This window comes from Pristiophorus japonicus, chromosome 11 (assembly GCF_044704955.1).
Source record: "Pristiophorus japonicus isolate sPriJap1 chromosome 11, sPriJap1.hap1, whole genome shotgun sequence".
In the NCBI taxonomy this organism is placed as follows: Eukaryota; Metazoa; Chordata; class Chondrichthyes; family Pristiophoridae; genus Pristiophorus; species Pristiophorus japonicus.
The window spans coordinates 167,611,197-167,626,952 of NC_091987.1; the positions used below are offsets into that span (position 1 = coordinate 167,611,197).

Here is a 15,756-nt window from a genome sequence, read left to right on the forward strand (position 1 = left end):
TTATATAAATACACATTATTGTTGATCGAGAAAGAAATACTACACCTTGTTATGCCTGTTCTCAAAGTGCATCACATACCATTTTTAACATCTAAAATCATCCCAGCACCACACTGAATGTCATCATCCTACATTATGGGATGAGTGCAACATAGCCAAGTATGCTGATGATACAAAGATGGGAGGAAAAGCTGCAAAAGGACATAGACAGGCTAAGTGAGTGGGCAAAAATTTGGTAGATGGAGTATAATGTTGGAAAGTGTGAGGTCATGCACTTTGACAGAAAAAAAATCAAAGAGCAAGTTATTATTTAAATGGAGAAAGATTGCAAAGTGCTGCAGTACAGCGGAACCTGGATAGTATGCAGGTACAGCAAGTGATCAGGAAGGCCAATAGTATCTTGGCATTTATTGCAAAGGGGATGAAGTAGAAAAGCAGGGAAGTCTTGCTACAGTTATATAAGGTATTAGTGAGGCCACACCTGGAATACTGCGTGCAGTTTTGGTTTCCATATTTCCGAAAGGATATACTTGCTTTGGAGGCAGTTCAGAGAAGGTTCACTAGGTTGATTCCGGGGATGAGGGGGTTGACATGAGGAAAGGTTGAGTAGGTTGGGCCTCTATTCATTGGAATTCAGGAGAATGAGAGGTGATCTTGTCAAAACATATAAGATTATGAGGGGGCTTGACAAGGTGGGTGCAGAGAGGATGTTTCCACTGAGAGGGGAGACTAGACCTAGAGGGCATGATCTTAGAATAAGGGGTGCCTATTTAAAACAGAGATGAGGAGAAATTTCTTCTCTCAGAAGGTTGTAAATGTGTGGAATTCGCTGTCTCAGAGAACTGTGGAAGCTGGGACATTGAATAAATTTAAGACAGAAATAGACAGTTTCTTAAACGATAAGGGGTTATGGGGAGCGGGCAGGGAGGTGGAGCTGAGTCCATGATCAGATCAGCCATGATCTTATTGAATCCTACTCCTGTTCCTATTTCTTATGTTCATATTATATGCTCAAGCCCATAGTCAGGCTTGAACCAAGAACTTTCTGACTACCAACTGAGCCAACACTACATTGCTATTGCACAGGTTGTGTCTGGAGTTGGCGAAGCAGCAGGGGTATGAGTCCAGTGTCTTCTTTTTCAGTTTTGGTCTCCTAATCTGAGGACGGACGTTCTGGCTATTGAAGGAGTGCAGCAAAGGTTCACCAGACTGATTCCCAGGATGGCAGAACTGACATATGAGGAGAGACTGGATCGACTGGGCCTTTATTCACTGGAGTTTAGAAGGATGAGAGGGGATCTCATAGAAACATATAAAATTCTGACGGGACTGGACAGGTTAGATGCAGGAAGAATGTTCCCGATGTTGGGGAAGTCCAGAACTAGGGGACACAGTCTTAGGATAAGGGGTAAGCCATTTAGGACCGAGATGAGGTGAAACTTCTTCACTCAGAGAGTTGTTAACCTGTGGAATTCCCTACCGCAGACAGTTGTTGATGCCAGTTCGTTGGATATATTCAAGAGGGAGTTAGATGTAGCCCTTATGGCTAAAGGGATCAAGGGGTATGGAGAGAAAGCAGGAAAGGGGTACTGGGGTGAAAGATCGGCCATGATCTTTGGTGGTTGTGCAGGTTCGAAGGGCTGAATGGCCTATTCCTGCACATATTTTCTATGTTTCGAGAATACTTTGCTCCACCCTCACCCAGAGTCCTCACAGCTGAAGGGAGCCCAGAGCCACCTGTGAGCAAAGGATCCCCGACACACAGAGGGGAGTGCCATTGAGCGAGTGCAACGAAGGTTCACCAGACTGATTCCTGGGATGGGTGATTGTCCTATGAGGAGAGATTGTGTAGAATGGCCTATATTCTCTCGAGTTTGGAAGAATGAGAGGTGATCTCATTGAAACATACAAAATTCTTACGGGGCTTGACAGGGTAGATGCAGAGAGGATGTTCCACCCTGGGTGGGGGTCTAGAACCAGGGGTCACAGCCTCAGAATAAGGGGTCGGCCATTTAGGACTGAGATGAGGAGAAATCTCTTCACTCAGAGAGTGGTGAATCTTTGGAATTCTCTACCCCAGAGGGCTGTGGAGGCTCAGTGTTTGAGTATATTCAAGACAGAGATCGATAGATTTTTGAATATTAAGAGAATTATGGGATATGGAGATAGTGCAGTAAAGTGGAGTTGAGGTTGAAGTTCAGCCATCATCTTATTGAATGGTGGCACAGGCTTGAGGGGCCGAATGGCCTATTCCTGATCCTAATTCATAAGTTCTTATGACACCTCACCCTCATCCCTGAAGTTTCCAAAGGCACTTTGTTGTGATTAAGCGGAGCATTCACTGACCTGAGCCTATGGCCAAGCAATTGTCTGTCCAGTCAGTGAGTAAATGTACTTCGAGGTGGATCTGAAATGTCCAAAAGGTCATCAATCGACAAAGCATGTACATTTTGTACAACTCAGAAACAAAAGTTTGATTCTCCTGGCTGCAAAGTTTGACCATGAGTGCTGCTGTCACACTTTTAGCGCCACCATGTGCCGTTTAAAGTTGGACATTGTTTGTAGTCAGGGCAATTCTATTAAAAAAAATAAAAATACAAATCCAATATATTTTCCTGTCTTTAACATTCCCACCGAAGAAGGAACGGTTTAGTACTCAAGGCTGAAGCATCTTTCCCTGATCGAATCTTGAACCCAGCAACTCTCTCCCCTGTATGGTATGGAGCTTGGATCTTGGATAATTTCAGTGGCCGTGTTGATTTAGGACTCGGGAGGTCTCTGCTTGGGGTCGACCATTAAGCGATGTCTCAGTTATATAAATCCTGACTCTTCGCTTCAGGTTTGCACTGACCTGGGATTCAAGGATATATCATCTCCTATTCTAACACTAACCCTTAGAAAGAAAGCAGTTGTATCCCTCTATAAATGCTGTCCGTTATGTAAGCTGTGGCTGGAGCGCTGGCTTCAGGTAGCAGCGCACCCACTCATATTAGTTTATGCAGATCCTTCTGCCAACCTGGGCCACCCCACATTATTGTAGAACTAATCAAACTGCTTAAAGTTTGAGTTATCCTGTTGCATTGCAGCTTGTTGCTGTGCTCACATACTCTTCGTGTCCATCCTTATCAAAGCCCTGCTCCAGTCCTGTGAGTAAAGTGTGGATCGCATGAGGAACTTCCTGATATGAATCCTAAAATGACTCTCTATTAGTCCGAACTGCTCTGGTATGTTTTTTGTTGAGTGTCTGATTTTTGTTTTCTCTGCTGCTGTTTGTAGGTTGACGAGAGGCTCCCCACAGCTAGAGGAAGATGATTACGTCCCCGAACTGCTGCTGACGCTGCCCCCTCGTGATCGTCTCGATTGGGAAGAGACAATCAGTGCTATGGTAATGCCTCCTTGCACAATGTTCTTGTGGACGAATTGAGATTCAATCTTTCATTTGTTGTTCTGCTTATTAAAATCACCATGTCCAATAATTCGAATGACACCTGGCATCCCTTGCGGAACTGCTGAATCCAGAATAAGCAAAATGATTTGTGTGCTTTCAATCCTCGTTTCATTGATGTGCAAAATCCGTAGCTCATCAAAATCCGTAGCTCATCAATCCATGTACAGTTTAATTGATGTTACAAATACAAATCTGTGGCCATATTGGGCTCTACCACGCCCAATTATTAGTTTTAGCAGGAGGCAAAGCCAAAGGTCAAAGCATTGTTATGGATGTTAAAAAGCAAGTCTGCACACACCTTTAAATTCATTATTCCTGTGCAATAATCAGTGCCCAAACTGATTACTAATACATAAGACTGAGACTGAGGGACAGGACTCATGCTGTCAGCAGATAAAGAGAATGAAATATGTTGCCAACATTCCCAAATTCTAACCTGATAGGTTAACCTGCCTTTTCTCTCTCTGATGCTGAATCAACGGTGTACGTACAGCATTTTCTGTTTTTTTGTTTCTGACATCTAGATTTTTTTCTTTCCATTGAATGCTGGAAATCTGAAACAAAACCAGGAAATGCCGAATACACAGCAGGTCACTCAGCATCTTAACGCAAAAAGACCAACTAAAAATAGACATCCTTGCAGTATTTTGCTGCCTCTATGATCTAACACAGATTACTGATACTGGTTTGAGTAATTTTGCCACTTTAGGGCCTTGGTGCTTTCAATATTAAATCAGGGAATAAAATTGCAATGCTTGTTGAAATACATGTGCCCATTGTGAACGTCAGCTCTGTTGAAGTAGCACTGAAACATGTGTTTTCAAACACATGCAAGTGCTCCTGGATCCTTAAAAGATTTTATTTTGAACCACCTTGTTTGTAGAGAAAGTTTAGGGTACAGCATGATGGTGGAATGGATTGAAGCCCGAAGTTCTGCACAACAGGTCATCCTTCACACACTGAGCAGTGCTTCCCAGCTCGGCTACTGTGAATTGAGATTAAATAGAGGGAAAATGTGAGGCTACATCACCTTAGGCCTTGTGACACACTCCTCACAGGTGATTTTAGTGTTGTCGGCAGAGCCCTGAGAGGCAGAGAAGCAATTTCTACTAGCTTCCATCACGTAAGTGACCAACGGACCCATCACAGACCCATTCCACGTTTGGACCGGGGTCAAGCAAGGCTATGTCATCGCATCAATGCCCTTCTCGATCTTCCTTGCTACAATGCTCCATCTCACCGTCAGCAAGCTCCCTGCTAGAGTGGAGCTAAATTACAGGACAAATGGGAATCTGTTCAACCTCCGCTGCTTCCAAGCCAGATCCACGGTCGTCCCATCCTCCGTCATCGAGTTACAGTACAGTCTGCGCACACTCGGATTCCGAACTCCAAGCCATCATCAACACCTTCACCGAGACGTACGAGAGCATGGGCCTTACACAAAACATCCGTAACACAAAGGTCCTCTAGCAACCTTCCCCCGCCACACAGTATTACCCCCCAGTTATCAAAATCCACGACGAGGTCTTGGACAACGTGGACCATTTTCCATACCTCAGGAGCCTATTGTCAGCAAGGGCAGATATCGACGACGAGGTCCAACACTGCTTTCAGTGTGCCAGTGCAGCCTTCAGTCGCCTGAGGAACAGAGTGTTCTAAGACCAGAACCTCAAACCTGGCACCAAGCTCATGGTCTACAGAGCAGTGGTGATACCTCCTATATGGCTCAGAGACATGGACTATGTACAGCAGGCACCTCAAAACACTGGAGAAATACCACCAACGCTGCCTCCACAAGATCCTGTAAATCCATTGGCAGGATAGACGCACCAACGCCAGTGTTCTCGCTCAGGCCAATATCTCCAGCATCGAAGCACTGACCACGCTTGATCAGCTCCACTGGGCCACATTGTCTGCATGCCTGACACAAGACTCCCAAAGCAAGCGCTCTACTCGGAGCTCCGACACGGCAAGCGAGCCCCAGGTGGGCAGAGGACACGCTTCAAAGCCTCCTTGAAAAAGTACAAGATCCCCATCGACACCTGGGAATCCCTGGCCCAAGCCCGGCCCAGGTGGAGGAAAATCATTCGGGAAGGCGCTGAGCACCTCGAGTCTCTTCGCCGAGAGCAAGCTGAAGCCAAGCGTCGACAGCGGAAGAAGTGCGCGGCAACCCAGGCTCCCCACCCACCCGTTCCTTCAACCACCGTATGCCCCACCTGTGACCGAGACTGTAGGTCCTGCAATGGACTCATCAGTCACCTGAGAACTCATTTATAGTGTTGAAGCAAGCCTTCCTCAACTCCGAGGGACTGCATAAGAAACGAAAGAAGAACAGGGGAGAACCATAAAATACATGTTGGAGTTACAGAAAATAAAACACTGAGTGCGCTGGTCATGTAACTCATGTCTCCACAACTCGGCTGCTGTTGTTCAAACTAAAAGAAGTTTAAATGTGTTATTTCTTTCCTGATTATTTGGGCAAAACTCTTGCTTTCTTCGTGGAGCAACATGTGTGGCTTAAACAGAAAGAAAAAGGGCTCAAATTTGGCCCGCCCCTTTTTTCGGCCCACTTACCGGAGATGCGCCGCTTTTCTCCATTGATAAGTGTGGCGAAAAAAATCGCTCCCCACTTTGGCCGCTTTCCGGCCTCTCCTTGGTCGTCACGCCATCGGGGCGGAGCCAGCGTCCTGCGCTGAAAACAGTGCCGGGACGTCTGTACATGCGCAGTGGAGTGTCCGCGCATGCTCAGTAGCTCCTCGCCTCCAGTATGCACTGTAGCTATTTTTGAACTTTCTTAATGGCTTGTCATTTTCCTGGACTTTTGGATATTTTGAAAAAATTATGTAAATATACATGGTTCATTCTCTGGTCGGCAGTCAATAACTAGTGGGGTGCTGCAGGGATCAGTGCTTGGACCCCAACTATTTACAATCTATATTAACGACTTGGAAGAAAGGACCGAGTGTAACGTAGCCAAGTTTGCCGACGATACAAAGATGGGAGGAAAAGCAATGTGTGAGGAGGACACACAAAATCTGCAAAAGGACATAGACAGGCGAAGTGAGTGGGCAAAAATTTGGCAGATGGAGTATAATGTTGGAAAGTGTGAGGTCATGCACTTTGGCAGAAAAAAATCAAAGAGCAAGTTATTATTTAAATGGAGAAAGATTGCAAAGTGCTGCAGTACAGCGAGACCTGGGGGTACTTATGCATGAAACACAAAAGATTAGTATACAGGTACAGCAAGTGATCAGGAAGTCCAATGGAATCTTGGTCTTTATTGCAAAGTGGATGGAGTATAAAAGCAGGGAAGTCTTGCTACAGTTGTACAGGGTATTGGTGAGACCACACCTGGAATACTGCGTGCAGTTTTGGTTTCCATATTTCCGAAAGGATATACTTGCTTTGGAGGCAGTTCAGAGAAGGTTCACTAGGTTGATTCTGGGGATGAGGGGGTTGACTTATGAGGAAAGGTTGAGTAGGTTGGGCCTCTCCTCATTGGAATTCAGAAGAATGAGAGGTGATCTTATCGAACCATATCAGATTATGAGGGGGCTTAACAAGGTGGATGCAGAGAGGATGTTTCCACTGATAGGGAAGACTAGAACTAGAGGGCATAATCTTAGAATAAGGGGCCACCCATTTAAAACTGAGATGAGGAGAAATTTTTTCTCTGAGGGTTGTGGATCTACGGAATTCGCTGCCTCAGAGAGCTGTGGAAGCTGACACATGAGTAAATTTAAGACAGAAATAGACAGTTTCTTAAACGATAAGGAGATAGGAGATTATGGAGAGCGTGCAGGGAAGTGGACATAACTCCATGATCAGATCAGCCATGATCATATTAAATGTTACATAGAAACATCGAAAATAGGTGCAGGAGTAGGCCATTCGGCCCTTCGAGCCTGCACTGCCATTCAGTGAGTTCATGGCTGAACATGCAACCTCAGTACCCCATTCCTGATTTCTCCCCTTGATCCCCCTAGTAGTAAGGACTATATCTAACTCCTTTTTGAATATGTTCTTATGTTACGTTCTTTTGAGAAAAAAAAACTAAACTAAAAAAAATCCGAACTAACTCACTTACACTGGCGCAAATTGAATGTGCAAAATGGGGATTTTTAAGATACTGCAGAAAAATCAAGTTGCTCCCCAAAAACGAAGCAACTCCTGGCCAAAATTTACCTCATTGAAGGCACAAACTGAGAATCGACAGATGTTCAAATAAAGTGTTTGGGTGGATGGATGATTATTCTTCTTAGGCCGTCCCTCGTATCGAGGATGACTTGCTTCCACGCCAAAAAGGGATGAGCTCACAGGTGTTTCGATGAAGGACCTAATATTCCCGATCCCGAACTGCATCTTGAAGGGTGGAAGATGCCTGTGCGTGGATTTTTTTAACGTGTGGTGGCCGTTTCACACCAGCCACCACACGGGCTTGACAGAGCTAGGTCTTGGTCCAGTGGCAAGGGTTAACCAGGACGACTGGAGACCTGCTCTGCTGCACAGACCTAGTGCGCACACATATTGCAGTGTGGGCTGGTCCGTGCTGCCCCTAGGCCCTCTCCTCTTCTGGGCTCCGTACTGACGCCTCATTAAAAACCTGACTCTCCATTTTCAATTAAAGTAATACATTAAATACCTGACTCTCCATTTTCAATTAACGTAATACGTTCGCACAATTTAATCTAGAAAGCGTCACCAGCAGTATAATTACCGAAACAAGATGCTACATTCACTGCACAATGGTAGATATCAGAAACTGAATCTAATTAAATTAACATTTTAAATACATAATTGTGCTGCAATTTCAATTTTTTAAACAATGAAATTCCCAAGTTAATATTGCATTGTTTTTCAATTTTTTTAGCTTTCTTAACCTCTTGCTATCCCTCCCTGCTCCCCCCATGCCCCTGCACAACTAAAACTACAATTGTTGAATTTTTCTCTGTAGCTTATCCAAGTTTTACTCTGCTTTAAAACATGTTAAAGGAAGGCACTCTGAACTTAGTTGGTCATGTGAAGCTGTGTTTCGTTCATGAACCAATACAGATCAATGTGCCACAAAGCAAAATTACCACAGCAGGAAACAAAGACAGCATCAGAGTTTTATTCTCCAGTTTAATTATTTTAAAACGAGTCGCAAAAAGTCACAATTGCTAAAATGATAAACACGTTAAATCTAAAAAATCAATATATGAACAAATGAAATTCTTTCGACTGTGATTAAAATTGCATTGATTACTGTCTATGTCAAGTTATAAAGCAAGACGTCCTTTAAGAAAACGGAAACATTACTTTTGTACAAGGCTGACTCTCCAGTTTCCAAGGAGGACTGTCCAAGTTTTCCTCTTTAATCAAAGTGAACAGAAACAATGGTACAGGCCACAACCAAGCTTGAGTTGTTAATTTGGTCAGCACTCTGTAAAACCGAATCTCAGCCCTTAGCCTCTGATAGCCAGGTGATAGTTTATGCTGTAATATTTGATGTTACACTGGAGCTTTCATAAAAATCAGATTTATTATGGAATAGAGTATCCATTGTAGACGTTTAGGATAAATTATTTCCTCTCAATCCAGTAGTTCCTCAATATATCCAAAAGGCACCAATCCCCAAGGTAATATGAAAGAACTAGGGATACATCAGCAATAAAGAATTCATTAAATACTGAATGTTTTCCATGTGACTGCTAAAACCAGCTTTATAGATGAGGAAGAATATTAGCGTTACCAATTTATTTTTTCATGGGTGTTCTCAAACATATTGCAGTAGAAAATGTAATAGTTATACAATGCAGTTTTGAGATCTATGACACAGGTACTATAGAAATCAGTCACATATTCAATCGAAGTAAAACATAGTATGTACACAGTAAGAGAGAGTTGTAATACTGAATTGTAATTGGCAAACATGTCTGGTAACAGTATAGGATTCTTTTGATCAACACTGCTAGCATTCCCAACATTAACTATGTACAAATGCAGCATTTTGAGACATATCGCATTAATCGCACACAAGGCACAGTCGATTCCATCTAAGTGACCAGACAATGGAAAATTAAAGCCATTGTCCAGCAAGCCTCAGCATTGCTGTAAAAGGAAACAGGTTCAGTTATAAATTGTTGGTAATTAGATTACATACTACACTGTTTACAGCTCAATCTGCATTTGGTCATACAGTGCCTCGTTTTGGCCATTTTTTTCTGTTGGGAACAATATCGAAGATTTTTTGCTCGAAGGTACATGCTCCAAAAGCACTTGTTAGGACCAGTTCAATATAATTCTGCAAAGGTAAGGCATTCAGGTCACAGGAATCACCGATGCGAATGTCTTCCATGGGTTCCGTGTACTGCTAATTATATACATATATGGTACCAATTTCTAACCCTACCCATTTACGCCAATGTTGTAAGTTTGTCAATCAGATCATCAATTGTGTATACTATTAATTTGACAGCAAATAAATGGGAAAGATGATGGTGGATGGATGCAGTAATGAGTTAAACCATCTTTCTGCACACTACACTTGCACACTGACCCTCTGTTGATGCAGGGCTGAGTGTGGAGACAAAGCAGTATTAAAGAGCTACTGATGGTGCTGTTAGCTTGGTTTTGGGGGACTGGCTCCAGAATCTATAGCTCACTTATCCCAGAGGCAGGCTGGTAGACCCAGGTGTTTACAGATACAATTCTCTCATAACCTAAATTGCAGAAAAAATGTAAGAAAATGATACCAGAAATGGGAGATTATACCAATCAGGAAAGAGTGAACAGGCTGGGGCTCTTTTCACTAGAAAAAGGGAAGGCTGAGGGGTGACCTAATCGAGATCTTTAAGATTATGAAATGGTTTGCTAGGGTAAATGTAGAGACGCACCAACATCAGTGTCCTCGTCCAGGTTAACATCCCCAGCATTGAAGCACTGACCACACTCGATCAGCTTCGCTGGGCAGGCCACATAGTTCGCATGCCAGACACGAGACTTCCTAAGCAAATGCGAATCTCAATGCCGAGAGCATTGAGAGGTCAAGCGCAGGCAGCGGAAGGAGCGTGCGGCAAACCAGTCCCACCCATCCCTTCCCTCAATGACTATCTGTCCCACCTGTGACAGAATCTGTGGCCCTCGTATTGGACTGTTCAGCCACCAAAGAACTCACTTCAGGAGTGGAAGCAAGTCTTCCTTGATTTCGAGGGACTGCCTATGATGATGATGAGAGATGTTTCCATTTGTGAGGAGTCCAAAATTAGGGGTCATAAATATAAGATAGTCAACAATAAATCTCAAATTTCAAGTTCAGTTGGAGGGTGAGAAAGTTGGATCTCTAACCAGTGTCTTAAGCTTAAATAAAGGAGACTACAAAGGTATGAAGGCAGAGTTGGCTAAAGTGGACTGGGAAAATAGATTAAAGAGTGGGACGGTTGATGAGCAGAGGCAAACATTTAAGGAGACATTTCCTAACTATCAACAAAAATATATCCCAATGAGAAGGAAAGGCTGTAAGAGAACCATCCGTGGCTAACTAAGGAAACAAGGGATGGTATCAAATTGGAGTTCAGAAGAATGAGAGGGGATCTTATCAAAATAATGTAAAATAATGAGGGGGCTCGACAAGTTGGATGCAGCGAGGATATTTCCACTCAAAGGGGAAACTAAAACTAGGGGGCATAGTCTCAGAATAAGGGGCCGCCCATTTAAAACTGAGATAAGGAGGAATTTCTTCTCTGAGGGTTGTAAATCTATGGAATTTTCTGCCCCAGAGAGCTGAGGAGGCTGGGTCATTGAATATATTTAAGTCGGAGATTGACAGATTTTTGAGTGATAAGGGAATAAAGGGTTATGGGATGGGAAGTGGAACTGAGTCCATGATCAGATCAGCCATGATCTTATTAAATGGTGGAGCAGGCTCGAAGGGTCAAATGGCCTACTCCTGCTCCTATTTCTTATGTTCTTATAAATCCAAATGGGAATTCAGGAGAATGTTCTGCACTCAGACATGATTAGAATGTGGAACTCTCTACTGCATGGAGAGAAGAAATTCCTCCTTCTCCTCAGTTTTAAATGGGCGGCCCCTTATTCTGAGACTATAGAAATATAGAAATTTACAGCTAAGAAGGAGGCCATTTCGGCCCATCATGTCCACGCCGGCCGATATAGAGCCGCACGGCCCTCGGTCAGCAGCCCTAAAGGTTACATATAAACCTATGAACGATGACAGAAAGGCAAAGAGCATCCAGCCCAAACCAGTCCGCCCCACACAACTGCGACACCCCTTATACTGAAACATTCTACACTCCACCCCAACCGGAACCATGTGATTCCAGGCCAATTTAAGGAGAAAAAATCTGGGAAAATTCCTCTCCGACCCATCCAGGCGATCAAAACTAGCCCAGGAGATCACGCTGGCCGTATTCTATTCCCTGCAGTACTTACCATTATATCTGCGCAGTCCAACAAAAGGTCATCCAGTCTAATCCCAATTACCAGCTCTAGGTCCGTAACCGTGCAGGTTACTGCACTTTAAGAGCCCATCCAACCATCTCTTAAAAGTGGTGAAGGTTTCTGCATCTAACACTCTTCCAGGCAACGAGTTCCAGATCCCCACAACCCTCTGCGTAAAGAAGCCCCCTCTCAAATCCCCTATAAACCTTCCACCAACCACCTTAAAACTATGCCCCCTTGTAATTGACCCCTCCACCAAAGGAAATCAGCACTTATTATCCACTATGTCCAGGCCCCTCAATATTTTGTACACTTCAATGAGGTCTCCTCTCAACCTCCTCTGTTCCAATGTGAACAAACCCAGCCTATCCAATCTGTCCTCATAACTAAGACTCTCCATTCCAGGCAGCATCCTAGTAAATCTCCTCTGCACCCTCTCTAGTGCAATCATGTCCTTCCAATAATACGGCGACCAGAACTGCATGCAGTACTCCAGCTGTGGCCCAACCAAAGTATTGTACAATTTAAGCATAACCTCCCTGCTCTTATATTCTATGCCTCGGCCAATAAAGGCAAGCATTCCATATGCCTGCTTAATGTCCTTATCCACCTGGCCTGCTACTTTCAAGGATCTGTGGACAAGCACTCCAAGGTCCTTTTGTTCATCTACACTATTAAGTGGCCTACTGCATAATGTATATACCCTTTCCTTATTAGCCATCCCAAAGTGCATCCCCTCACACTTCGCTGAATTAAATTCCATTTGCCACTGCTCTGCCCACCTGACCAGTAGATTGATATCCTCCTGCAGCCCATCACTTTCCTCTTCATTATCAACCACACAGCCAATTTTAGTGTCGTCTGCAAACTTCTTAATCATACTCCCTATATTCAAATCTAAATCGTTGATATATGCCACAAAAAGCAAGGGACCCAGTACTGAACCCTGCGGAACCCCACTAGAAACATCCTTCCAGTCACAAAAACATCCATCAATAATTACCCTTTGCTTCCTACCTCCAAGCCAATTTTGCATCCAACTTGCCACTTTGCCCTGTATCCCATGGCTTTAACCTTCATGATCAGTCTATCACGTGGGACCATATCAAAAGCTAAAGTCCATATATACTACATCATATGTACTACCCTCATCGACCTTCTTGGCTACCTCCTCAAAATTTCAATCAGGTTAGTCAAACATGATCTTTCCTTAACAAATCCGTGCTGATTGTCCCTAATTAATCCTTGCCTTTCTAAATGTAGATTTATCCTGTCTTTCAGGATTTTTTCCAATAGTTTCCCACCACTGAAGTTAGGCTGACAGGCCTGTAATTACTTGGCCTATCCCTTTCTCCCTTCTTAAACAAGGGTACTACATTAGCAACCCTCCAATCCTCTGGCACCATGCCCATATCCAAAGAGGACTGGAAAATGATGGTCAAGGCCTCTGCTATTTCCTCTTTTACTTCGCTCAACAGCCTGGGATGCATTTCATCGGATCTGGGGACTTATCTACTTTCAAAGCTGCTAAACCCCTTAATACTTCCTCTCTTACTATATTTATTTCATCCAGAATATCACACTCTTCCTTGATTAGCAGTATCTGCATTGCCCCTTTCCTTTGTGAAAACAGATGCAAAAAGTATTCGGTAAGAACCCTACCAACATCTTCCACACAAAGATAACCCTCATGGTCTCTAATAGGCCCTATCCTTTCTTTAGTTACCCTCTTACTCTTAATATATTTATAGAACATTTTTGGGTTTTCCTTAATTTTACTGGCCAAGAATTTCTCGTGCTCTCTCTTAGCATTCCTAATATCCTTTTTAATTTTGCCTCTTAACTTTCTATATTCCTCTAAAGATTCTATAGTATTTAGCTGTTGGTATATGACATAAGCGTCCCTTTTTTTTCTTAATCCTCCCCTAGACATCCAGGGAGCTCTAGAATTATTTTTCCCAGCCTTTTTCTTTAAGGTCACATGTTTGGCCTAAGCCTTCCGGATCTCCTCCTTGAATTCCTCCCACTGTTCCCACACTGATTAACCCACAAGTAGCTGTTTCCAATCCACTATAGCCAAATCACTCCTTAACTTAGCAAAATTAGCTTTTCCCCAATTCGGAACTTTTATTCCAGGCCTATCCTTGTCCTTATCCATAACCAACTTGAATCTGGCTGAATTATGGTCACTGGCACCCAAGTGCTCTCCCACTGATACCACTTCAACCTGCCCAGCTTCATTCCCCAAAACTAAATCCTATGTCCCCTATGAGTGGAAATATCCTCTCTGCATCCACCTTATTGAACTCCCTCATTATCTTACATGTTTTGATAAGATCACCTCTCATTCTTCTGAACTCCAATGAGTATAGGCCCAACCTACTCAACCTATTTTCATAAGTCAACCCCCTCATCTCCGGAATCAACCTAGTGGACCTTCTCTGAACAGCCTCCAACATATGTATATCCTTCCTTAAATACAGAGATCAAAACTGTACACAGTACTCTAGGTGCAGCCTAACAATACCCTGTACAGTTGTAGCAGGACTTCTCTGCTTTTAAACACTATCCCCCTTGCAATAAAGGCCAACATTCCATTTGCCTTCCTAATTACTTGCTGTACCTGCATACTAACTTTTTGCGTTTCATGCACAAGGACCTCCAGGACCCTCTGTACTGCAGCACTTTGCAATTTTTCTCCATTTAAATTATAATTTGCTTTTCTATTTTTTCTGCAAAAGTGGATAACTTGATATTTTCCCACATTATACTCCATTTGCCAAATTTTTGCCCACTCACTTAGCCTGTCTATACCCCTTTGCAAAATGTTTGTGCTCTCCTCACAATTTGCTTTCATCTTTGTATCATCAGCAAACTTGGCTACATTACACTCGGTCCCTTCATCCAAGTCATTAATATAGATTGTAAATAGTTGAGGCCCCAGCACCAGTGAATTTTATTTTTCCAAATGTCCTGCTACCGCTTCCTTAATAATGGACCCCAGCATTTTCTCAACGACAGATGTTAGGCTAACTGGTGTATAGTTTCCTGCTTACTGTCTGCCTTTTTAAAATAGGGGCGTTATATTTGCGGTTTTCCAATCCGCTGGGACCTCCCCAGAATCCAGAGAATTTTGGTAGATTACAACCACTGCATCCATTATCTTTGCAGCTACTTCTTTTAAGACCCTAGGATGCAAGCCATCACGTCCAGGCGACTTGTCCGCCTTTAGTCCCATTATGTTATCGAGTACTACTTCTTTAGTGATAGTGATTGTATTAAGTTCCTCCTCCCCTATAGCCCCTTAATTATCCACTATTGGGATGTTTTTAGTGTCTTCTACTGTGAAGACCGATACAAAATACTTGTTCAACGTCTCTGCCATTTCCCTATTCCCCATTATTAATTCCCCAGTCTCATTCTCTAGGGGACCAACATTTACTTTAGCCACTTTTCTCCTTTTTATGTACCTTTAGAAACTCTTACTATCTGTTGTTATATTTTGTGCTAATTATTATTTTTTTAGTCGTTCTTTGCTGGCTTTTCAAAGTTTTCCAATCCTCTGGCCCCCCACTAGTTTTGGTCACATTGTATGCCTTTGTTTTCAATTTGATACCCTCCCTTATTTCCTTAGTTAGCCACGGATGGTTATCCCTTCTCTTACAGGGATGTATTTTTGTTGCGAGTTATGAAATATCTCCTTAAATGTCCGCCACTGCTCGCCAATCGTCCGATACTTTAGTCTATTTTCCCAGTCCACTTTTAGCCAACTTTGCCCTCATACCTTTGTAGCCTCCTTTATTTAAGCTGAGGACATTGGTTTGAGATCCAACTTTCTCATGCTCCAACTGAATTTGAAATTCAACCAT

At 43.2% G+C, this 15,756-nt stretch overlaps 1 protein-coding gene across 6 annotated transcripts in view; it reads left to right on the forward strand.

The window, feature by feature from the left end:
• The window catches only part of arhgap32b (Rho GTPase activating protein 32b), a 597,494-nt gene that overhangs the window by 248,383 nt on the left and 333,355 nt on the right, over positions 1-15,756 (forward strand). For all 6 annotated transcript variants that reach the window (XM_070894258.1, XM_070894250.1, XM_070894251.1 and 3 more), the window contains exon 3: positions 3,277-3,385. In XM_070894258.1, the coding sequence (XP_070750359.1) occupies positions 3,277-3,385 (109 nt within the window). The remainder of the gene's footprint in view (positions 1-3,276; positions 3,386-15,756) is intronic.